General features: G+C 41.0%; 1 protein-coding gene across 1 annotated transcript in view; it reads left to right on the forward strand.

Moving 5' to 3' along the window:
* The first annotated feature begins 298 nt into the window (after positions 1-298).
* The window catches only part of LOC116882619 (cytochrome b-245 heavy chain), a 33,244-nt gene continuing 8,212 nt past the window's right edge, over positions 299-25,330 (forward strand). Inside the window, exons 1-8 of the mRNA XM_032883141.1 lie at positions 299-422; positions 2,399-2,494; positions 3,838-3,948; positions 12,590-12,674; positions 15,259-15,404; positions 17,560-17,750; positions 20,499-20,628; positions 22,789-22,881. Of these exons, the coding sequence (XP_032739032.1) occupies positions 378-422; positions 2,399-2,494; positions 3,838-3,948; positions 12,590-12,674; positions 15,259-15,404; positions 17,560-17,750; positions 20,499-20,628; positions 22,789-22,881 (897 nt within the window). The 5' untranslated portion in view covers positions 299-377. The remainder of the gene's footprint in view (positions 423-2,398; positions 2,495-3,837; positions 3,949-12,589; positions 12,675-15,258; positions 15,405-17,559; positions 17,751-20,498; positions 20,629-22,788; positions 22,882-25,330) is intronic.

Below are 25,330 nucleotides of genomic sequence, written 5' to 3' on the forward strand. Positions count from 1 at the left end.
TATCCAGTACGAAGTCATGGCTAGTTGACTGACTTTTTCAAAGCGGCTACTTAAAAACTGATTAGTCAAAAAGTTAAGTCCATGTGTAAAATATATCCCATCATTGGTCTGTTGTCTCTCAGTTGTAGAAATTGGTTTCATTTCCTACTATGTTTAGTTATGATTGAATTATTATGGAACCTTTTTCCGCAGCTTTTTTGTGGTTTAAAGATTTAAAGTTCTTTTGGAAACAAGATTTTCAGTTGACCAATGATTAGCTAATTTCTGATAATAGAAAAGGAAACTGATTGCCCCAGGCTGCTGTTTTCATTTCCTCATGGGAAGAAGAAGCAGAGCAAAGAAGAGAAGCAGACACAAGGCATTGAACGTCTGTCACCATGGGGAACTGGATTGAGAATGAAGGGCTCTCCATCTTTGTCGTCGTAAGTACCAATGAGAGAGAAATGATAAATTCTCAAGCTTGTCTGGGTTCTCTGGGAAACTAAAAGAGGGCAACGTTTCTTGTTTGTTTGTTTTGCTTGTTTGTGAAATTGCACTGAAGCTGATGTACCATGTGAACATATGTCTATCTGTAAGCGGGACCGAGGGCAGTCTTCCAATCTTATTAATGAAAAGAATATATCTAGGGTCTCACTTCACCTTCACCTACTTTATTTCTTGAGACTTTGGGGGTACTAAATCAGCCAGCATTTCACAGAGGGGGTAGAAGACATTTCATGCTAATGATCGCTGAGTCTAAGTTGTTTATCAATATTTAATCAAAGGCAAATTCTCTACTTTTTATGTGCTTATACCATTTAAAAATGGGCAATCATAATTTTACACCATTTTCCAAATAACAGGTACAAGATCAGCTCGTGTATGGGGGATGGCCTTTATTTCAGTGATTACAGCAAAAATAATTGAATTTCTCAACTTTCTTTTTTAAAAAGTACCTTTTCTTCCTCTGAGGTAAACTTGAATTATTTATGAGGTTTATAAAAATTCAAGAGGAGGAAGTTGAAATAAACTAGACTCATATATACAATGGATATATTATATATATTATATGTGACTATATAAATCAATCTAATCTATCTTGAGAAATAATTTTTGTAAGTAAAGATAGGGCTAAATTTCAAATAGACATGTTAATCTCTTTAGGTTTGTTTTTTTTTTTTACCATAACAAGGACCAACTATTATTTTAAGATGGCAGTCTCAGCAAAGCAATCACAGACAATTGGGAAAATAGAAATTTGATTTTTAAATAGCCTTTCCTAATAGCCAATGAAAATATTGTACTGATGTTAAAAAGGACACTTGTCAGTGTAATTTGAAAGAATTTATCATGAAGTAAATATTGAGTCTTTGATTTGCAGACACAGAGAGGAAGGGGGGCACAAATAAAAGAAAACCAAGAAATATTGTGCATTAAAAAGTTATGCCAAACCAACATGCTTATGCAATATAGAATTCTTCTTAGGACTCAGAGCTTTTAACTTGATTTCTTATCACCGTTTTGAAAACAGACTACTCCCATAGAAAACAAGCTCATATTATACTTTTGGCTCCTACCACAGTTTTCCCCAGGAGATGACCTCCTCCTAAATTGCACACTCATACGTTTGACAATAAAGACACAGTCTGGAAAGCAAGAGTAAGAATGACAAGGTTAGGGAATGGAGAAGCTGTTTAAATAGCTTCTTCATAAAGAGATCATTCTCAGGCATCTACGGACCTTTAATGGCACTAAAGCACAGGTAAGAAAAGATGAAGCTGAAGGTTTGAAACTGAGCAGTGCCTCACTCAATGCAGTCAGTGCTTGGGATGAAATGAGCAGTCAAAAGGTAGGAGGGTCACTTTAAAAAAAAATCCCATGCCCCTCACCCCCTCATTCATGTTCAATAGTCCCTCTTTGAAAAGTTAAGCAAAAGTTACCAAATAGAATTAAAGGCTTGACGTTTTAGCCGATGTGACTCCCACTAGCTGGGGTGGGGTGCTGTGTGCTGGAGGGAGGTGATGGCATCCCTGAGAGTAGAACACAGTGTCTTATGGGCGCAGGGGACGACACAGTAACCTATTCCTTTCCCTTCTCTTTTGGAGAAGACTCACCCGCTATTCATTAAGAAGAAAAGAGGAATGAAACAACAGAGGTGAGATAGATTGATAATAACCTGGCATCCTGGCCCATAGTAAAACCATCGCAGGGAATGCCACAAGGTGGAAAGGTCACAATCACGAAGTGTAGGGGCACTGTTGGAGGAAGGATCTGACTCACAGATGGTCACACTCAGATGTCTAACTACCTTTGTTGAAGGCTAGACTGGGGAAGTCCTGACCCTACTCTGAGTCCAATCTTACGTGAAATCTACCCATTGAAATGTGGAAACGTCACACAAGTATTTCTCTTTTTGCAGCTGGTATGGCTGGGGATGAACGTCTTCCTCTTCATCCGGTTCTACAGGTTTTATGACATTGGACCTCAGTACCATTACACTCGAAAACTTCTTGGGGTAAGTATGAGTTCCATCTCATGCAATATTGACTGGCTTACATTTCTAATCAAAGATTCTGGTTCATACTCCTTTCAACACTTTAAATAAATGTTCTCACCAACCCAGATGGCACCATTACCTCGCTCCCTCCACTGCTACCACCTGGGCAAGAGTCTTTAGGCCTTCCCGTGTGAGACAAACTAAAGTGTGTCAGAGAATCACAGCGGCATCCATCCCCTCCCAAAAACTACTGTGCCACTGTTTAGCTTAAAGAAGAAATCTAATGCCAACCCTGGAATGGCAGGTAGATTTGGTGAGATTGATCCAAGGGTGACACAGGTGGGACAAGTGAGACTTTCCATATTCTTTAAATCATCTGATTCCTGACAACTTTCGTGCATGGAGAGCCCTGCGTCTTGTGACATGTTGTGAAATGACCTTCAGGAAATAAGCCTCTCCCTCCAGATGGAGCCTTTGAGGAACCTGCCCAAGGGTCACATTCATTGACTAGGCCAGCAGAGTGAAGGCCCCCAACGTTCCTTGGGTCCATTAGCATTCTTGTTTTCCTTGAACTGCCAGGACTCTTCTTCACGACAAATGGCAACAATTACAATGACAGGTGGCCCCCACAGGATACCATTTTTTACATCATGCTGAAACCCTGAATTCATGACGTAACGCTAATTATACTATGTATTATATATCATGCGTATACACAATTATACTACATAATAATACTGTGCTGTTAAATTGTTGTTAGCTAATTCAGGCTGATACTGAGAAGGATGATTTCCCTTTGTTTTCCCCTCCAAAGTATGCAAGTTCTTTAGGCGTCACAAAGAACAATTATAATGCTAAAGCATTACAGCAGACCAACCTAAGTTACTGCTGAAGTGAGTCTAAGAACTAAGAAAATCTTCTTTAGAAAGCCCCAGTTTCTATACTGAACTCTAACAAATGACACACATGCTTAAGTATTTAGGAGGAAGTGAACTGATATCTGCAATGCATCAAAAATAAGATGTATTGACGGATGGCTAGAGGGATGGGCAGATGGATGGACAGCTCTGTGAGGGGGGATCCTGGGAGATGGGAAAACGGGTGTTCATTATGAAAATATTTCAGATTCTCTTTACGTTTGAAAATTTTCGTAGTAAAATGTTGGGGTGGGAGAGAAGGGCCAGGTTAAAGCAAAGGATCCCAGCAGGCCCTCCAGGTAGACTCTTGGTTCCGAAGGACCTTCCTTCTCAGATAACTTGATGTCTCTGGTGGGCCTCATGCTGGGAACCCTGGAGAAGTGTTGGTGTGGGGGGTGTTCTGTGCTCACAGGAGTTACCTGCTTCCTATCCCACATCTTCCAGTTTGCGCTGCCATTGGCCAGGGCCCCTGCAGCCTGCCTGAATTTCAACTGCATGCTGATTCTGCTGCCAGTCTGTCGAAATCTGCTCTCCTTCCTCAGGGGTTCCAGCGCGGTAAGAGCAAACATTTACAAAGTTGACGCTTCTCAAAATTTTCAAAGGCCATTACACTAAGTGTCCTTTCTGAGGAAAAGCAGACTAATGGTTTGTGAGGATTCCAACCTCTGTCCAGTATTTGCAAGCTGAACTATGCTTGATTCTCCATTTTATTTGTATATCAGTTGTTGATGGAGTTCCCTGGGACAATCATTTAACTTGGAACAGACATTAAAAAAAAAAAAAAAAAACAATCAACCTACAGTTCAAGAAGAGCCATAAAACACTCGTGCGTGCACACACACACACACACACCAGACATACGTAATATAATATATTATGGACTTTATGAGGCTGACATGGGCTTTGGGAATTAATCCTATAGCAGCATGTTTTTCAAAATTTTTAAGTCAGAGAAAATCTCTTCGTGGCTAACATCCCAAGCAGGTGGAATCAAGGAGTGATGAGTCACAGTATACCGAGGGTGACTAAGAGGTACTGAGTCCATGGAACTGAGGAGTTTGGTGCTTTCTAAATGTCCAGGGTGGTTTTTTTTTTACCCTCATTTCAACAATTTGGTGAGCCCCTAAATGTACTATGTTAGAAGAAAGAAAATATTATGTAAGAAGAAACCTTGTGACCTATAAAATAGTATATGAATTTCTTTTTAATTTAATTTAATTTTTTATAATTTTAGAATTTCTTTTTAAAATAGGCCTGTTTTTCTTTTTTTTATTGTGTTATGTTAGTAACCAAATAGTACGTCATTAGTTTTTGATGTAGTGTTCCAAGATTGTTTACATATAACACCCAGTGCACATGAATTTCTTATTGCTGTTATCACACAAAGATGAGAAACAAGGCACTTAGAGTCTACTTAATCTGTGTACTACAAAGCCAAATATGATGGGTTCCACAGAACATTAGAAATAAGGGGCTCTGGGGAATCAAAGAAGGGGGGATTAGGAATGAAGTTGGGGCAGGGAATGAAGAAAGGCTTCTTCGAAAATATGGCATCAAATGGGCATATAAGGATCAGACAAGCCACTAGGAGATATAAATGAGAAAGACATTTTACCTGGAGAAAATGGAATGGGCCAATGCAAAGAAAATAGTGAGGAAATTACATTCGTGAAAGCCCCATAGAAGCACGACACGTGGCTTCTCTTCGGATTTGTTTGCAGTTCCTGATCCCACCAAAGAAGGTAGCTTGGAAAAGCTAGGGATTGATGACTTGGTGAGACCCATTCTACTGGATCATGAGTAACTACTATCCTCTGTTTTTCATCTTAATAAAATGTATGTGTTTTATATTAACCAGCTTTAAAAAATCTGTTTAGTGGAGATAATTTATAGAGGAGAGAAGTGAGCAATGTACTTTGATGGGGATGTAGAGATTGTAAAGGCCACGTGTCTGAACTAAGGCTGCAGAGGACAGCTGGAACTTTCCTGGTAAACTAGGACCTCAAATGTAGACCTGAGAAGTTAATACTTAATTTGGCAATTGTGGACTATTTGGGGGGAAGAAAAGTGATCTAAACTGTCAATATCAAGTAGAATTTGCCTTGAACTCTGCCTTATTTTCCTAATCTTAGTAAATTTACTAGTTGATTTAACGAATATAGGATTAGTGGGATACAATTAACAGTATTTCCCCATCTAAGAAACCACAGAGGTAAAATTCCATTCAATTTCAAGTTTTAGCAGCGAGCCAACTCTTAAGTCCAATGCCTGGCATACTGTAGGCGCCCAATGAACATTTGCTGAATGAAGCTCACGTATTGTAGCTTTTTGTTTTTAGGAAGGCACGATTCATTTTTTTGGTCTCCCCACCATGCCCTGTTTGAATACTTTCTATTTAGAGGAAGTAAACCCTGAGAAACAGGCAGCGTTTTCACCAGGAGGGCGGGTTAGGAAATCCTTGTTACCACCCAGGCCCAAATTTCACTGCTATTGAGCTGCCCTGCCTCGTGAAATGCACATGTTGTAATGGCTGCTTTCAGGCTTCCTGTGACCCAGGAGGGAAGATCTTCATGAGCGTCTTCAAAGACAGGGACGAAATAAGGCTGCTTTTCAAATTGCAGAGATGCTCTGCTACTATGGAGAGATCTGTATGTAAGAGAATATATTTTATAAAATTAGGAGAAAGCCACATTCTTTTAGAGACTGGGAGTGTCCCTTCTTCCAGGTTTCCCAACCTGAAGTGTGAACTTGGCAAACAAAACTTCTTTTCTGATTGGGATTAAAATGAGTGACCATCCTGCAACCAGTGTTGGAACTCCTAATAGCGGCCCCTTACCGAGTCTTCGTAGAGCTCGCCTCATAGCAGCTGCATGTCAAGTCAGCGACACGGGGATGAAATGAGATGGCAATGTTAGAATTTAAACTTGCTCTTTGTGTCCCGAGAGCCCATTCACTTTCCTATGTGCCACCAAAACTCAAAACCGCCTTCGTGTTGTATGACGGTCTTCAAAAGTCCGCCATATATGTGAATGCTGGAGCATGCTGGATAGCACAGACCAGAAATGACAAGGTTGTTGTCACTTCAAGGATTTGCCAGTAGGACGTCCCGCAGACTGCATAGTCACAGAACTTCCATTCAGTTTCTAGTGATCTTAACCAGTTAGACTTTGCTTTATAACCCTTCTGATTATTTGAAGAAATAAAGCCCCAGTATTGGCCCACCCTGGGGAAGGTAAAGGCAAAGGCTCTCAGCCTGCTTTGTTGCATGGAATGGGGAATGATGGGGCTTAGTAATCCCTACCTTGCCATGTAGAAACTGAATTCTAATTGATTGGAGTCTCAGTCTTCAGATCAGAAAGAAAAAGGAAGGTGAGAGAGTCAGCTCTTATCTGTAACCTTATATAGTCTGACAGTCAGAGGCCGTCAGTGGGGCTCTGTATAACCACATGGTGTAGGGAAGTCTCTTGGACTTCCTGTTGCACGGGTTGGGTTTTGTTGTTGTTGTTGTTGTTTTTAGCTGAAAAGCAGGTGAGACAATGCAACTGTAAGAATGAATATAACATTCCAAAAGTATATTAATTGACTAAGCTGTCAGCTGCTGAATTGTCAGTCAACAAACATTTGTTGACTGCCAGCTGTATGCTAGGTACTGGTGACACATGGTGAGTAAAGAGTAAAACTCAAGGAGCTTAGAGTTTTATGGAAGGGATAGAGAAGAAATATGTGACTTCAAAGCTATCAACAGTGCTATACAAGTAAACTGAGGTTCTTACTCATCACATACCCTACTGACACCAGGTTTGGACATCACTGGCAACTTCTTTGCCTGAGTTCTATAGACTCAAGGGTGGATTTTGTAATTTCCCCCAAATTGCTTATAAACATCAAATTTAAGTGAATTCGTGGCATGTGTGGCAAGACCAGGTGTACATAAAATAGAACTTTTAAGTTTCTGTAATGGTCATGTTACAGAAACTCATGTTAATACCCCATTAAGTATGCACTCCTTTTTGGTTCCATTTCTCACTTGAAAAAAAAGTATTTTTTCAGTACACCTGGGTAGCTCAGTGGGTTGAGTGTCCAACTCTTGGTTTCAGCTCAGGTCATGATCCTGGGGTCCTCAGATGGAGCCCTACACTGAGCTCACTGCTCAGCTTCTCCCTCTACCTCTGACCTTTTCCCCACTCTCCCTCTCTCACTTTCTCAAATAAATAAAATCTTTATCTTCAAAATTTTTTTTTTCTCTTGTGGTTTGAACACAGCATAGAAATTTGCTGAGATGATGCAATAATCTTCCTTACACTTGAATGTTAGCCTAGTGAGTTCAGGCTAGGCTCTAGGTGACAGTAAAAGAGAAACTTCCCTTTAGAAATCAGTGGCAAAGGGGTAGTTCAGTGAGGAAGCCATGGGACATCATGGCAACTTGCGTAATTAGGAGGTAGCTGGCAATAATTCAGAAGTGACTGAAAAGCATAAAAATGGTATCTGTGTTATTAGGAGGAACAAACAAGCCCTGGGTGGTCACAGGCAGCAAAGCTCTTCCTTCCCACTCCACCAACCACCTGCCTTGCTCTCATTTTAGGAAGTGGTGAGGAAATTGTATTTGGAAGCCCCATATAAACATGACTTGTGACTTCTCTTTGGATTTTTTTTTTTTTTCGGCAGTGGGGGGCATCCTGAGCATATCATAGAGGGCAGCTGGGAAAAACTAAGGATTTGTGCTCAGTAAGATCCATTCCAATGACCCATTAGTAACTAATGACCTATATTTTTTCATTTTTTAAGATGTATGTGTTTCATATCAACTAGCTTTTAAAAAAATTACCTATTATGATCAGAGTATTACAAATGGACCTTTTATTTCTCAAGCATTCAATTCAATTTCTGATGGTGGCATTAGAATCTGTTGTTCCGCATTTTTGATGATCTATATCGATGATGATAAAAGTAGAACTATGGAGACACTGTAGAGGCCACATTAAAACCATATTCTTTTCTTCAAATTCAGCATGCAGAAGCCAGTGTATTACCGCCCCCCCACCAAAATTTCAAAACAGTTTGTCAGAAAGTAGAAAAGAAAACCGTGTGGCAAGTATAGATATGTGGGTAAATACATCACTACAGATTTAGAATAATCATCTTAGGTTAAAGAACAGTGAAAATGTAATTCATTTAACCAAATAATTATCAAGGGACTTAAAAAAAGATTTATTTATTTATTTTGGAGAAAGAGAAAGAGAGAGAGAGGGCATGTAGAGGGTGGTGGAGGGGCAGAGGGAGAGGGTGGGAGAAACTTAAGCAGACTCTGTACTGAGTGTGGAACCTGATGTGGGGCTTGATCTCATGACTCTGAGAGCAGGACCTGAGCCACACCAAGAGCCAGACATCTAACCGACTGTGCCACCCAGGTGCCCTAAGAGATTTTTTTTTTTGAAGCATATTATACATTGCTCTGCATGTAGGAAGCTTAATTTCTAGCTGGGGAGCCAAGCCATACGAGCTGAAAAGTTAAATAATGATACCAAAAAAACCCCCTCAAATATTTATTAAACGCCTCTTAGTGAATCTAGGAAACAGACTTATGAGAGAAGAACTATGATAAATACATAGGTGGGGAAGTTAGAAACTGACCATATTGGTGGTAGGACTGAGATCCAACACATGTATATCTGATGGCAAGTTGTGCAGAACTTGTCCTCTGAACTTTAATTCAGTACTGATTTCTGATCCTACTGTTCCCATTCTCTCAGTCTTAAGACTCCCAATGTGTTCCATCACTCCAATAAGGACTATATTAATTATATGTTGCTGTGTAAAAGATTGCCACAAATTCAGTGGCTTAAAACAACCACAACTTATTAGTCAACAGTTCTGTCAGTGAGAAGTGCAGCCTCCTGCATTTGGTTGGGTTCTCTGCTCAGCATGTTACAAGGCTGAAGTCAAGGTGCCAAGTGGGCTGAATTCTCTAATGGAAACCCCAGGTAAAAATCTTCCAAACTCATTCTTGTTGGCAAAATTCAGTTCCTTGCAGTTGTGGGACTGAGGTTCCTGTCTCCTTGCTGAGAGCCATTCAGGGCCTGCTCTCAGATCGTGAAAGTCTCTGTATTCCTTCCATCTGGCCTCCTCCATGTTCAAGCCAGCAACATTGCACCAAATACTTCTCGTGCCTTGAATCTCTGAGTTCTTCAGTCTCTGAGCTCTGGACCCAGATTTAAAGGGCCATGTGATTGGCTCAGGCCCATGCAGATAATCTTCTTTTAAGGTCAACTTGGAACTTTCATTACCTCTGCAAATTTCCTTTTGCCATATAATGTAACAAACTCACAGGAGTGACATCCCATCATATTCACAGTTCAGGTCCCAGCCCCACTCAAAGGGAAGATATTATATAATGTCATTGAGGATCATCTTTGAATTCTGCCTGCTACAAGGACTCCAAGAAACTATGGAGGAACCTAGCAATTGGGAAACAGGAAGAAGATATTTCTTTAAAATTGTAAAGAATATAAAGTAGTAAGACAATGTACAGCATTTGAAATAAACAGAAAAGATGACAAGGCTATATAAAAAACCAAAGACAATTTTTCACCAACAGAAATGTGAACTAAGTGATTTCAAACCGGAAACCCTTGTTTTGAGAGCCTGAGTCATGGCCCACCTTCAGCCATGAACACTTAGTTGTAGCTGATGCTGTTGGTTTTTCAGTCATGTTCCCTCCACACTTGTGGTTCTATAGTGCATGGGCTCGCTGCCTTCTGCAAGCCCCACTCGTTCTCTGCCTGAGGATTTTCTTTCGGCCCTCTCATGGGGCAAGCCTGAAATGCCCGGGAATCTATGCCCTGGCACCAGCCCTTGGCCTGTGACGGTTGGAAGTCGAGGGATGAATTCCTAAACTTTCTAATGCCTCGGGTTAAAAAAAAAAAAGAAAGAAAGAAAAGAAAAAGAAAAAAGAAAAGAAAACCTCTGGAGCATTTTCTATAGCTCTCAGAATCCTCTAATCAAAGAGACCATGGTATGATATGATATATGATATGGTAGGATATATGGCAGTGGTAGCTAATCTGATAATACGCCCTTCTTTGGCTGCATTGTCTTCCCAGTGTCACTTCCCTTGACCTTGTTTTCTGTGATCACCTTGCAGCTGAGTACTTAAAGTCTTGTCTCGGGTTTTTTTTTAGACTTGTAAAGTAATAGTGACTATATCATTGCATCTGGTTTGGTGGAAAAGGGTGTGAACCTTGAAGACAAAGAGACTTGCATCCCAGCCAATGTGAGATTTAACTTTAATTTTTTTAATCTTAAAATGAGGACAATCATTCTTATCTCGTTGCCACTGAATGAGATAATGATTATGGGTAAACTGCCTGGCTCACAGAAAACATTCAGTGAAGCCTAATTCTTTCTTCCTTTCTCTGGAATCCTGTGTCTTCCTCCCTAGTAGTATTGCTGTGGTCCCGGGAATCTGCCCTCATGGTGCCATGCTCTCTGTAGATGTAGCTAACTGAGAGATAGTGGAGTAAGCACAATTTCCCACACGTTACATTTTTTTTCTATAAAAATTACATTTTTATAAAAATTTTTATAAAATTTTTATAATTAAAAATTTAAAATTTTATAAAATTATAAAATTTATAAAATTAAAATTTTTATTAAAAATTTTAAATTTTTATTTTAAAAAATTATTAAAAATTACATTTTTTTCCTATAAAAATCAGAACATTTTATTAAAAATAACTAAGTCACCAGGCCCAGGGTGGCTTAGTTAGTGTCTGACTTTTGATTTCAACCCAGGTCTCCATCTCAGGGTCATGAGTTCAAGCCCCGTAGTGGGCTTCATGCTGGCCATGGAGCCTACTTAAAAAAAATAATAAGTCAAATATTAAACAATTCTAGATTAAATTTAATATTTTTAGAACCCGATATACTTAGATTACTTATACTAAGTACTTATACTAAGATTTTTTTTTCTTTTGTTTTGCACTTGGCTCTCCTTAACAATTCTCTGTATCTCTATGGCAGTACATTTAGACTTGGGAACAAAGCAGCCAAAGCAAGCATTTGACCAGTCTTCAGGAGGACAAAGTTTGGATTCAATCATAAGGCAGAGTTTGTTCTTTTCTACTTTGGGCATTGAACTGAATCAAGATTCAAATCCACATCCTCTAACACGTATCAGAAGGACAGTCACACTTGAGTACTGACCAAAATAGTATTTTTAGTGTCTAGGTAATCATACAAGGTATGAAATATCAGAATATTGATACTCTGGCATCTGATAGATTTAAATCCCAACTCTGCCACTTATTAACTATGTGACCTAAGGCTACCTCCCCACAGGTTTTTCCCTAACCTGTTACACAGTAATAATAATGGTTCCTCCCTGCTAGGACTGATGCAAAAATGAAGAGTCAGAATGTACATAAAACATTTAAAACAGCTCCTTGCCCAAGTTCTTTGTAAATACTACCTATCGTTCTTTTTGCTATTAATATTTGGTTAATGATATCTCCTTGCGATGTTGTCTCTGTCAACAGAGGTGGGTGGGTATTTTTTTTTCCTCCCACAGTGTATGTCTTTGAAGGGTGTTGTTCTAAAACTATTCACTTATTCTAGAGCTGTTCACTAGTCTGTCCCCCCTTAGACTTTCAGGGTCATGTGAAATGCATACACCTTTCCTATGATGCCGCCGGTATTCCAGGGAGAGCTGACTCTTGAATCTCTCACTTAACTAACACTTAACTTACTGGTTGACACCTTCACAAGGATGAGCCTTTGCTACCTGCCAGTGAGGAACTGTGGGGGAGCTCAGAAACATCTGGGGTGGGAAAAGGTGATGGAGAAGACACAGAGACAGAGAGTTCCTCCTTCAGGTCCAGGTAAAATATGCAGAGACTGGTTGTACGGACCTAACACTTATTGTTCAACGAACTTCTCCAGGCTTCTGGGGGTTGAGCTGGTTGTGCTTGTGTGTGGTTGCTCAGGAACCTGTCAGGTAGGCTACTCACTGGCTGGTTGACCCTGGGAAGATGACTACAAGTATCTGAGCCTCTGTTTTCTCATCTATCAAAGGCATAGAATGACAGTGTTTTCAGGGTGGTTATGACAATTAAGTGAGATGATCTGTATCTACTGTCTGGCACACAGAAAACCTTCTTGATAACAATTACTCTTTTGTTCTTTTCCCCTTAATCCAAAGTGCTGTTCCACAAGAATTCGAAGACAACTGGACAGGAACCTCACTTTCCATAAAATGGTGGCGTGGATGATTGCACTTCACACTGGTGAGCTGATTAAGATATGTGAGATTGTAAAGAAAACTTGAAACCAGACAGTTCCCTCTTCTCCTAGATACCTTTTATTTTAGAAGAGGTCAGCCTTTTTAGGTAGATCAGGTGGTGATTGGCGATGTTGTATTTTTTTTTTTTAATTTTTAACTGAAGTATACTTAACATACAGCATCCTGTTTGTTTCGGGTGTATGACATAGTGATTTGACAATGACATATGTTATAAAATGCTCACCACGATACACGGAGTTATTGTCTGCCACCACACAAAGTTAGTACACTATTATTGACTACATTCCCTGTGCTGTACTTTACCCCCCTGTGAGTTATTTGTTTTATAACTGGAAGTTTATATCTCTTAATCTTCTTCACCTATTTTGCCCATCCCCTCACTCCCAACCCCTCTGGCAACCACCTGTTTGCTGTCTGTATTTATAAGTCTATTTCTGGTTCATTTGGTTTGGTTGGTTTGGTTTTTAGATTCTACATATAAGTGAAACCATACGGTATTTGTCTTTCTTTTTCTGATTTATTTCACATAGCATAATACCCTCTAGGTCCATCCATGTTGTTGCAAATGACAAGGTTTTCATTCTTTTTTATGGCTGAGTATATTATGATATATATATATATATATATATATATATATATATATATATATATATATTATACCACTTCTTTATCCATTCACCTATAGATGGACACTTAGGCTGCTTTCATATCTTGGCTATTGTAAATAATGCTGCTATAAATATGGGGGTGCATATATCTTTTTTTCAAATTAGTGTTTTCATTTTCTTTGGGTATAATTACTGGATTATATGGTATTTCTTTTTTTAGTTTTTTTGAGGCAACTCCGTAGTGTTTTCCATGGTGGCTGCACCAATTTACATTCCCACCAAGATATGTTGTACTTTTTGAATGAATTCTGTTAAAAAATATTCACCACTCTTTCTTCCATTGCCATATTAGGATTTATTCCTTCAACTCTTTTTTTAAAGGATTTTATTTATTTATTTGACATAGAGAGAGAAAGAGAGAACAAGAAGGGGAAGCAGCAGAGGGAGAGGGAGAAGCAGGCTCTCCGCAGAGCAGGAGCCTGTTATGGAACTCAATCCCAGGAACCTGGGATCATGACCTGAGCCAAAGGCAGACACTTAACCGACTGAGCCACCCAGGCACCCTATTCTTTCAAGTCTTAAAACTTTTTTATCTTGGGGTCTTCTGACAAAATCCCAGTGTCCTCACCCTTCCCCATGCTTTTTAATATAAAAAAAAGTCCACAACTGAGAGCTTTTATTTATCCATTAACAAAAATACTAGGGTTGAACATGTAGATTTGCGGATTCCTTGCACTAACCCTATGGGGGCCACAACCCATAAGCTGAGAAGATATCTTATCTTAAGGGTAAGATAGCCCTTATCAGCCAAAAGTCTCCTTTATTATTATTGTTATTATATATCTACTAGGTATACATATGTATATATGTATTCTTTATTATGTGTTGTTATTATAATTACTAAAGTGGCAGTGTTGGCAGAAGGGATGTATTTGGGACCCTAATCAGATCTTCACTAATTCACTTAACAAATAAGTGATGTGCTGGGCAATTGGCAGTGATGAACAAAAGAGACTTTTACTCTGCTGTTAAAGAGTTTCCCCATAATTTGAGTAAAATAGGTTTACATTGCAAGTGTTTACCTGGGTTTCTCTTCTATTAGTAGATCATGCAGGCTTTCTGAGCTGTGGTGAATAAGATGGTTCATAAGCAAAATGCATGATAAAATCTTATTAGAGAGCAACATAGCGTAATGGTGAGGAGCAAAAATTTGAGTACCAGATTGCTCAGATTAGATTCTTAATTCTGCTGCTTCCTAGCTTGGTGATCTTGGGAGGGATATTAAAGCAATCTATGCTCCGGTTTCCTCATCTGTAAGATGAGATGGTACTAAACAGTTCCTACATCATTGCCTCCACATAAGGATTAAGTAATTATAAAGCACTTATAACAGTTCTTGGCACCCAGGAAGTTGTATGTAAGTGCTTGTTAAGTAAGGAATGCAATTTTCAAGAAGATACTCGCTCTTGTGGCCATTGGTTTATATCAGTTCAATAAAATGTTATTGTCTCTCTGGAGTAATGTCAGAATCAGGTGAATGGGCCAGCCAAAGGCATACATTGCAAGAGAGTCTTCTTGTTTGAGCATAAACATATCAGGGGGAGAGAGACAATGAGAGCATACCTAAATATCCTCAGAGACCACGGTTATTTTGTAGAATCTCAGAATTTGATTGGATCTTTACGATAGTGTCGTTTAACATCTTCATTTTACAAATGAGGAAACCAAGACCAGAGAGGTCAAGTGATTTGCGTATGATCACTATGATCACACAACTAGAGAATAGCTTATCCACTAGAGTTCTAGTCTTGCCTGTCTGGCCTGGAGACCTAGTTCTTGTTTCTAAGTGTCCTGGGCCATCCCTGTGTCTCCCTGTATCTTATCATAGTCAAGGGCTATAGCCAGAAACCCAGCTTACACGAAAATTGACCGCACCCTTCTCTTCTCTGTCCTCTTCAGCGATTCATACCATTGCCCATCTGTTTAATGTGGAGTGGTGTGTGAATGCCCGAGTCAACAAATCTGATAGCTATTCAATAGCACTCTCTAGACTTGGAGATAAACCTGGTGAAACTTACCTCAATTTTGCTCGAGAGGAAATCCCGGTAAGTCTATTTCTGGATTAAGACTAGGCCGTTAAAACTGAGGACTAGATTTCAATGAGTGAAGAACTCTACTTGGGCAGAGCACCAACAATGATAAAAGTTGACCATCAGTGGGCAAAGTTTGTAGTTTCTAAGAATGTGGGTACAGAGAAAATGTCTTCCCCACTCCTGATCCCATGTGTGGAGGGTCTCTAGATGCTTTCCAGTTCCTTATGCTCACCTATAGAATCTGGAGTAACTCAGGCTCACTCATGACAAAGAAAAACAAGAACACATATCTAGTCAAACAAAATTGAGTTTATTACTTACTGCAGCAAAAGAGGCCTCACACCATGAGAAAGTCTGGGACATTCTAGGAAGGTGCTCATGGAGGTTTGTTATAGGACATGGACTTCCGTCAGGTGGTTTTGGTGGGGTTTAAGGAAGCAAGGATTTGCTCTGCATCAGGTATGGTCAGGAACTGGGGGTCTTTCTAGGATTGGGTATCTTAGCAGCAGTCACTTGTGTTGTTGTCTTGGCTCTGACAAAGTTCCGGAGTGGTCTTGTTTTTGTCCCACTCCCTCACAGTCACACACTGACCTGGTCTGATGTGGGTGTTCTATGAGATTCTTTATGTGAATTAGGGAACACTCTGGCCTCGGGGTTCATACCAGGCTAGCCACCAGCTGACAGCCGACAGAGGTGCTTTTCTTCCTTCTTGCCTCCAACATCCGAGGGGTGGCCTATGTCTGCTGATTATCATCCCATGGGAAGCACAGTGAACTGGGAGTAACTCCAAGGTCTTCCAGGCAAAGCCATTTGAGGTATCCACAGCAAGGACTGCTTCCCTTCCAGTGGTTGTTAGAGTTTCCTACACTCAGACGGAGAAGCTCTGAGTCATCTTCATGTGCCCAGTGGCTTGGGAAGATGGCCAAGTCACATAATTATACACTGAATTCCAAACATGTTTCCTCATGTTTAGAAAAGATGAGAAAAAAATGTCCCTTAATGTTGCAGAAATAAGTCTCCTCAGACCAAGATGGAAACAACTTGCCTAAGAGAAAAAGAAATTCCTTTTCTATAACTTCTGGGATAATTTTTCTTTCATATTGTTCATTGTACAGTGATATAGAAGGAAGGCAACATGAGCATACTAGGTGAGCTGATGCTGTCATGCTCTGCCTGGATCTCTTTGGACCACTTGTACTATGTCTGTGCTCCCCCTACCTTTCCATGTGTTTTCACTTCCAATTGCTGATACCTGCCTTTCTTCCTCAGAGGACCACCCTGGGGCTACGGAAGTTTCTTGGCCCACAAGCTCAGAGATCTGGAACGGCCTGGATGGCTACCTCTTTGTGGGCAGCCATTAGCCAATACCTGTGGGGTGCAGGCCATGAAAGGCCAGCTTCCTTGCCTTGAGTCAGGATGAACTTTGAATCTACCTTCACTAAAGACTTGGCCTGAGCTCACCCTCTTGTTTGACTTCTTCCTCTTTCCTGTCCTGTTGCCCATCTTCTTACCAGTGTCTTTTGGAGCACACCTTTTTTTTTTAAGATTTTATTTATTTATCTGACAGACAGAGATCACAAGTAGGCAGAGAGGCAGGCAGAGAGAGAGGAGGAAGCAGGCTCCCCGCTGAGCAGAGAGCCCGATGCGGGGCTTGATCCCAGGACCCTGAGATCATGACCTGAGCTACCCAGGCACCCTGGAGCACACCTTTTTAAAATCACTTACTCATGAATCCTCATCTCAAGGTCTGTCTGCTTCAGGGGAACCCAGCCTAAGACGGGGGGCATGTCCAGAATACATTTGCCCACTAAGCACTGTGGCCCTTTCCAAACCAAAGGGAGAAAGAGCCTCAGACTCTTTTAGGACATCTTACAGTTGGCTCCCTTAGAACTATTTGTTCAATACTCCCTTAGAACTATTTCAGCCTATCAGTTACTACTCCCTATGACCCCTCGACCACATAAGATGGTTTTAAATTGAGAAATATCTATTCCAAATCTATTTCACTCTGTGAAGGTTGGTTAGGAGTATTGAAAGGGAGGAATGAAAATACCTATCGGCCTATACACCAGACACTTTATAAATAGGTAGTCTTGTATTTGAGAGCCTTTGGATAATGTGTGTGTGTGTGTGTGTGTGTGTGTGTGTGTGTGTTTGTATTTTGCAGAATCCTGAGGGAGGCCTGTATGTGGCTGTGACCCGCGTGGCCGGCATCACTGGTATCGTGATCACCCTGTGCCTCATACTAATTATCACCTCCTCTGCCAAAACCATCCGGAGGTCTTACTTTGAAGTGTTTTGGTACACGCACCATCTTTTTGTGATCTTCTTCATTGGCCTCGCCATCCATGGAGCTGAGTGAGTGTTTAAATCCTTTAGTTTCTAGGTGTGATGCTGTCAGAGGCACCGTGACCTAGTCTGTGTGTGGCGAGTCTGTCTGCTGAGGGAATATGAGGGGACACCAGAGGTCAGCTGGACAGAGATCACTCAGCAGCATTTCAGTTTCTTGCACCCAATGAATAGCTATTATTTCTGCGGTAATTTAACAATAGCTATTATTAAGGCAGTTCATTCTAACAAGCTTGAAAAATGCACCAATATTTGAGTACCTCTGCAAGGGTGTGAAACACGTTAAGGGTGCTGGAGGGGCCTTGGATGTCTGCAGTGATATTCTTATGGCTCAATCTCTACTAAATTAGACAAACTCCCAAACTAGAGGGGCACCTGATTAACCAGGTGACAGGGTTTGCTGTAGTTCAGTGAGCTTCGATTCAAGCTGGACATGTATTGATTACCTACGGTGCATGAGGACTGCTCTCTGGCATGGTGGGCAATACTAGAAGGAAACATACATGGTTATTGCCTTCCAGCATTCTAACACAATAAAGGTAAGAGCTTACTTCTATCAGGCACTCATTCTAGAGATACGCTCACATCCCCATGTCCTGGGGGACTGGGGCCCAGGTGGTCTCAGGCCAGTGGTGACAAATATCCTCATAGAGAGTCACAGTGCCTGCATGTGTGGTTGGCACAGTAGGTCTTATGGGGAATCCCATTTTCTACCGGGTTTCCTTTTTATGTTGTTTCACAGCAGCTGATTCTCCCACCTGCACACAAAAGCAGGCCTGGGGAAGTCCCCTGGTGGGTTTGGGGCTCCACGTAACTAAGCATCAGGACAGCACATGCTCAAGGCTCAGTGACTCTCCTGGGAGCCAAGTTGGCCTGGAGGTGCCTAAGAGCTAAGTGTGAAAAGGGAAAGGGTGGGAAGAAGCAGCATCGGGCAATTACTCATATGCATTCTTGACCGACTTGCTGACTCTGATCCCTGATCAACCCTTTGGAAGCTCTGAAAAATCTGTGTAGACAAAGAACTCTGGTCTCTCTTAAAGCAAATGAGTATCTTTAAATGGGATTTGGTCATAACCCAGCTGTTTCAGAGAATCCAGACACAAAAAATGAGTCTCTTCCCCTCCCTAGCTTAGTAATCCCCCCACTTTATGTCTGTATAGTTTCACAACGACGCATTTTCCTTTGGAGCAGGCGAGGATGTGAATTTGCCCCACTCGACATCTGAAGAGAATCTGCCACCTACACTGGCTGGCTGACTGCTCACAGTCTCATGGCCAAGGCAGCAGCTGAACTGGGATTAAAATCCAGGTTTTCTGACTTCTGGTCCTGGCGCAGAGAAGAGGGGAGAATCCAATTTGTTTTCTCTCACTTACTCCCCATGTGAACTTGACCCTCAGGAATTTTGACAATTATCATTTGTGGGACTCTTACTTTGTGCTGGCATATTTTACACATCAGGTCAATTGATTACTAAAATACATGTTTAGTTCGGTATTACTAGACCGATTTTACAACTGAAGAAACTGAGGCACAGAAGAAGTTAAATAACTTGCCGAAGGCCACCAAACTATCAAGGAGTGGACCTGGGATTTGAAACCAAGGCTGTCTGACAGGCCCAAAATTGTTTTCTCCAAACCATTCTGCTTTTCTGTTACAATTCACTTTCTGTTACCAGTTTTTCTAAGCCTCGGCGTTCTCGTATGTCAAGTGGGGGTGCCAGTACTTACCATTCAGGCTTGTTATGGGGGTACAACTGAGATAATTTGTGTAGAGTAACTTTCCTCCGGCCTGGCACATAATAGATGCTCAGTACATGGTAACTCTCGGTCCCGAGGCCTAGGGTAGAAAAGGATGGTTGACAGCCTTGGATTAAAACATTCACAGAATATACCACATGGCACACCACATTTTAGGTCCCCCATACAGCTACTACAAAGGGGGCCTTCTGTGTCTCTTAGTATATTTTCTGAAGACCCTGCTGTTTACGTTCCTTGAGGTCAGGAACATGACTCACCTGACTTTGCGTCTGCTTTCCTCTGGTCCCATAAACCCATATTGTCTTGTGTGTTAGCAGTTGCTCAGCTGAAATCTATGGAATGGAAATGACCAGGCTCTTAGTGCCTCCAAGGACGCACCATTAGTGTCGGTATCGTGAGAATGTCTAAGTCTCTGCAAAGTCTCCTTAAATTGATTTCAACACTTTCAGTTTCATTGAGACAATTTCAGACCATCAGATGAAGTGCTTGGATTAAGCCTCAGAGCTACTGTGTGTGTGATGGTCAACCACACAGGGGCGCCTGTCCGTGGCGTGTAAAATTCGCCTGTGCTTTGCTGGCCAAGCTCTTTGCTTCTAGGACTGTCCTCACAGAGGGGACATCTCTTTGTAATTCCCACAAAGGCACTGTATGGGCGAGTACTTGCTCCGTTAGATTTGCAATTTTCCTGTTTTGGTCTGTTTGTTTGTAAATGGAAATAATACTTGAAACAGAAGCACAAATGCTCCCTTTAAGAAAACAAGTATCGATGATCCAAAACTTACGTATTCTTTGTGCCATTGTACTAATGTTTTTTCCATTGCTGAAGAAGACATATTTTCTTTTCCTGCCTTGAATCTACTCAGAAGGGTCAATGAGATATTACTGTTAAGTAGGAAGTACAGGATCCATTCTAGAATACTTGAAATATGCCCAGATTCTCAAAAAATGAAGAACTTAGTTTCTTGCTACTAAATGGTTTGGACTTACATTTCCTCCCCAGGCGAATTGTTCGCCAGCAAACCCAAGAGAGTTTAGACAAAGACAACCCTGAAAAGTGTGACAAAGACCCCTCAGAATGGGGAAAACCAGGAAAATGTGCAATCCCACAGTTCGCTGGGAACCCTCCTATGGTATGTATAGTTCATTGTTACAATTATAATTTCTTTACCAATAATCTTCCAACTGTGTCTCAGAAATATGTACAAATGTCATAGAGCTGTCTGTTACGAATGCCACGGAACTGTTAGAATGTTATAAGTATCTACTTTTTTTCTCCTATACTTATTGTCTAGAATTATTTCTTGAAAGGTAAGGATTGCATTGGTCTATTACGAACAACCTGATATAAAACTTGGAAAAGCATTGTTTTTGGAAGTGCTGTTGGGGGTTCAAGAAATTCCATCTCTTCTCTTCTGGATGTGAGGGCCACAGTAATACCAGTTAATGATTTCCAGAGGGATTCCATTCTGAGCTGAGTTGGATAGCTCGGATAATCACTCATAAGGAGCTTAGGGCCTTTTCAGATACCACGAAGTAAGACTTTCTGTACAGCTTTCAAAGCTGGGAAGGAAACTGATGAAGTAACACATAGGGCTGCCTTTAAGCATCAGGGGGCCATGTCTGCACCACATAAAGGACACTGGACAGCCAGGTTTATACCAACACAAGAGTATGGCAAGGATGACCAAGGGAAAACATGGTAGAATATTCACTTTCTGCTGGGCGCTCCTGTTGCGTGCTCTGCAAAGTTTTATGTATTCTCAATATCTACTCTCCGTTGAGAAGCGGGCCCTGTGTTCTTCATTTATTTTCCTCCATTGACAAGCAGTGTACCTTATTGGTTACCATGCCAACCACTGGTATAAAGCTAGGCAAAAATCAACGTTGGTAGAGGGCTTCCGAACAGGATTGTACTTTTTTTTTTTTTTAAGCACAGTATAATGTAAAGGCAAAAGTCCTACCCCATTTTCTCCTTTCTTTTTTCCTACTCTCTTAACATAGGAATTTTCTTCTTCTAAGACACAGTCTGCTGTCCAGGACTTAATATATTTAAGCATCCTTGCTCATTAATGAAAGCAACCAGATGTATCAAAAAACTGCCCCCAGTACATGCGCACATTGACGGAAAGGGTAGAAAAGGAACTGTATTGCAGGTCCTCTTATGGGTTAAGGGAAGGCACACTTCCTTGAAGACAGCTGGAATCAGGGCACTTAACAGGCATCTACCTCAAAGGAGCTTCTGGGTTTCTGCGAGTAGAGGCGATATCCAACACCTCCTTCCATTCGATGGAGCACCACTGCAGTGCCCAGGAAATAGATGGGTGGTGCCAGGCTCTTTTGAAAACCTGTGCCATGAAAACTATTCAGCAGAATATATCTGACTTTCAGGGCAGATCGTCTTTAATTTTGGTGGGAGGTGGGGACATTCAGGTGCTCTCAACTTCCAATCTAAAGTTACCTCGAAACATATAATAGAAAGATCATAGGTGAGACTGTAGGAAGCTCTTTGTGATTTCTTTTTCTTTCTTGGAATCCATTCTGAAATGCCATCTTTTAAATGATATCGCCTCCTAAAGCTCTTTACTACTTTAGGTATTAAACTGGGAACCTAACTGACGGAGTCCCAGGATGGATCTGTTTACCCTAAAAGTTTTCATATAGCCAGTAATACTACAGGGTAATTCCAGTGTGGTGAAGCATTGAAGATTCTGACAAGAGAGGAATCTAAAGAAATCTGAAAATCTTTGGCCTTGTCCCTGTTCAGCAGGTGCATTGCATAGCTCCCAGAACTCACAAGGATGTTGGAGAAACAGCTAAATTCTTGCATGAAATTTCTTATCTTGCAAAAGATTAAGCTTTGACTACATGGTTGAAAGAAAGCAACTACAATGTTGCATTAAAAAATATGGTGTTGTTGAAATGCTATCCTTAAGAGAAATGTTAATTCTGAAACTAATCTTGTTCTGCTATAGGGTTACTGCAACAGCTGTTGCAACACCAGGAGGAAATCCCATTCTTGTGGGCAGTTCCTCTTGGGAAAGTTTTATACTGTAGATAAAGTTCCCCAGTGTGGCCAAGGACAATGCTCATTTCTATTGGCTTAAGATTTTATTTTAACTTTCAATATTTTTCGTGCATTCTGTTGTATAAGAAATTTACCTATCGGATATCAAATATTTAAACAAGCTTACAAAAATTAACTTGACTTTGGAAACGTTTCATTCCCATTAATCTTTTATTAGCTCTCACCCCTTAATACATACCATTTTCATCTTTTGCTCTGATTACAGACGTGGAAATGGATAGTGGGTCCCATGTTTCTGTATCTCTGTGAGAGGCTGGTACGGTTTTGGCGATCTCAACAGAAGGTGGTCATCACCAAGGTATTGTCTGCTTTAAGAATAACTAATCGCATCTAACTATATCATGGACAAATCTACCCAAGTTGTCTGTACCATTGATCAGAGCTGTCTTTCACTTGGTTTCTTTTTTTTTTTAAGATTTTATTTATTTATTTGACAGAGAGAGATCACAAGTAGATGGAGAGGCAGGCAGGCAGAGAGAGAGAGAGAGAAGCAGGCTCCCTGCTGAGCAGAGAGCCCGATGTGGGACTCGATCCCAGGACCCTGAGATCATGACCTGAGCCGAAGGCAGCATGTTAACCCACTGAGCCACCCAGGCGCCCCAGTTTCTTTTGATTAAATGTAGAGCAGAGAGAAGAGCTATGGTTGAACTCAGTTGGTATACTTAGCTTGATGATGGTTGAACCTTTTAACCGGGGGAAGTACAAATTAACATTTTCTGTTGAAAAATAAAGCGGACTGTTTTGTGTGCATGAATAAATCTCTCTCTCCCTCTCTCTCAGCGTGTGTGTGTGTGTGTGCGTGCACGCGCGCACATACGTGTGGGTGTGCGTGTGTATGTAGAGAGAGAGAGAGAGGAGGAGCATCCAGTGGCATCCAGTGATGACGTGAGCAGGTAAGAGTGAAGAAGCAAAACACGTGAGTTCAAAAGGGTACACACTGAGCCTTAAAATACTCAGACGCCAAAAGAACCAGGGAGCCAAGGGCAGGTCTGATTGAGGTGGAGGTAGTTTTCTTGGTCTCCCTTTACCTCCTTTCCTATACTGTGAATGTCGTCACAGAATATCATGCGTTTTGTTTCTCTGCTGCTTCTCATTACTAACTAAATAAATATCCGACTCAATAAATAGAAATAGAAACTCCTGGTTATAGTTTCAGGAAACAAGAGACAAAACCAGTTTCATCCAATAAAATTGAATTCAACTCAATACAGTTCAAAAAGTGTTTACTAAAAGCCTAGTATGGGTTATTCTTGCGAAACACATGAATTCTCCCTGTCCTCCCTAGCTTTTCTTTCTTGGCATCTGTGCAAGGCCAGAGTAAAGTTAGTCCAGCTGGCACTGGAAATCATGAAATATAGGAAGCTATAGCAGTTCTCCTTCTATGATACTTATACTGTATGAAAAGAAAAAGCCCACAGAAGAGCAAAAAAAGGCTGCCACAAAATTTCCCTTACTAGGCTAGACCCGACTAAGCAGGCAAGTATTTCCCTCGAACATACTTTAAAATCGAATCTGTTTTCCTGTGGAGAAAATAGAAACTCGTTTTCTTCTCATAAAAACAGATATTCATTTTCTTCTAAAAAAAAAAAGTAAAAAACAACTAAGAAACAAGGTGTCAGTTCTGCTAGTGTGTTTTATTTCGTTTAATCCCAGTTTCACCTGGGGCAGCCAAAAGAATGTTCTCACCATACAAAATTACAACATGGTAAACATCATTTTCAAAATAATTTTTGTCGATTTTTATTTTTTGGCTTCAAATGAAGCTTTAAGCTTCTTTATTTCGGTGATGAAAGGATGTTGGGTACTGCTTAATCATTTAAGATGGAGTGAAACCACAAGTTTTGGAAATGCTTGGCAATATTTATTGAAAGGATTTCCTGTCTTACCCCTCCTCACTCATAGAAAGAAAAGCTTGGCACCATCAGTCAACACTTAGGGAGCTGCAATTTTGTTTCTATTGATTTTTCTTTGCCTTGATGCCCTTTGGTTTGTTTTTTAGTTGTACATAGAAAGTCCTCGGTATCTCAGAAATTGTCCCAGAAACGATGTATTACTCTCTGTATTGTAATGACAGCTTTTCATTGGACTGCTTTTTTTTTTTAATTATTTACCACCTCACCAGCTGATGGGTGTTTGGACTGTTTCCAATTGTTTGCTGTTACAAACAAAGCTGTCATGAACCCTTGTACACACGGAGAATGAGGATGGCAATGAGTGGGTGGGAGCAGGACTTTGGGATAGACCGATGATGTACTTCCCAGATAGGTAGAAATGTAAACACAATGCATGCAATCAGGCAGGCTCAAGGTATGACTCAGGACAAAGATGAGTACATTTGGCTTGGTTTGGGGGATGTTGCTATATTGCCAGCCAATAGGGTCCCCTTCTTCTATCCAGCTGCTCTCGATCGTCCCCTGGGGAGACAGGAAGGCTGAGCAGGCAGCCATCTCTTCTTCCTGTTTCTAGCACATGCCTTGACTTTTTGGAGAAAAAATATCACAGTAGGCTGATATCTTAGGCTGGACTCCCTGGCAAAGACTTGGAGACAGAGAGTTGCAGACACAGGGTTGATGGAGGTGTTTTCTGAGGAGATGAACCTGTAAAAGGAAAGATGGCCAGGCTTGGGGAGGAAATGAATGGCCCTCAGTCGGTTGCAGCTGCAGCCTCAGCGGATCCTCCAGGGAGTGGGTTGGGGAGATGTCTGGGAGTTGGCAGGCCATGGGCTCCAGCTGAGCACAAACCAGGAG

Source organism: Lontra canadensis, unplaced genomic scaffold (genome assembly GCF_010015895.1).
Source record: "Lontra canadensis isolate GAN:19392208 unplaced genomic scaffold, GSC_riverotter_1.0 scaffold86, whole genome shotgun sequence".
Taxonomy (NCBI): Eukaryota; Metazoa; Chordata; class Mammalia; order Carnivora; family Mustelidae; genus Lontra; species Lontra canadensis.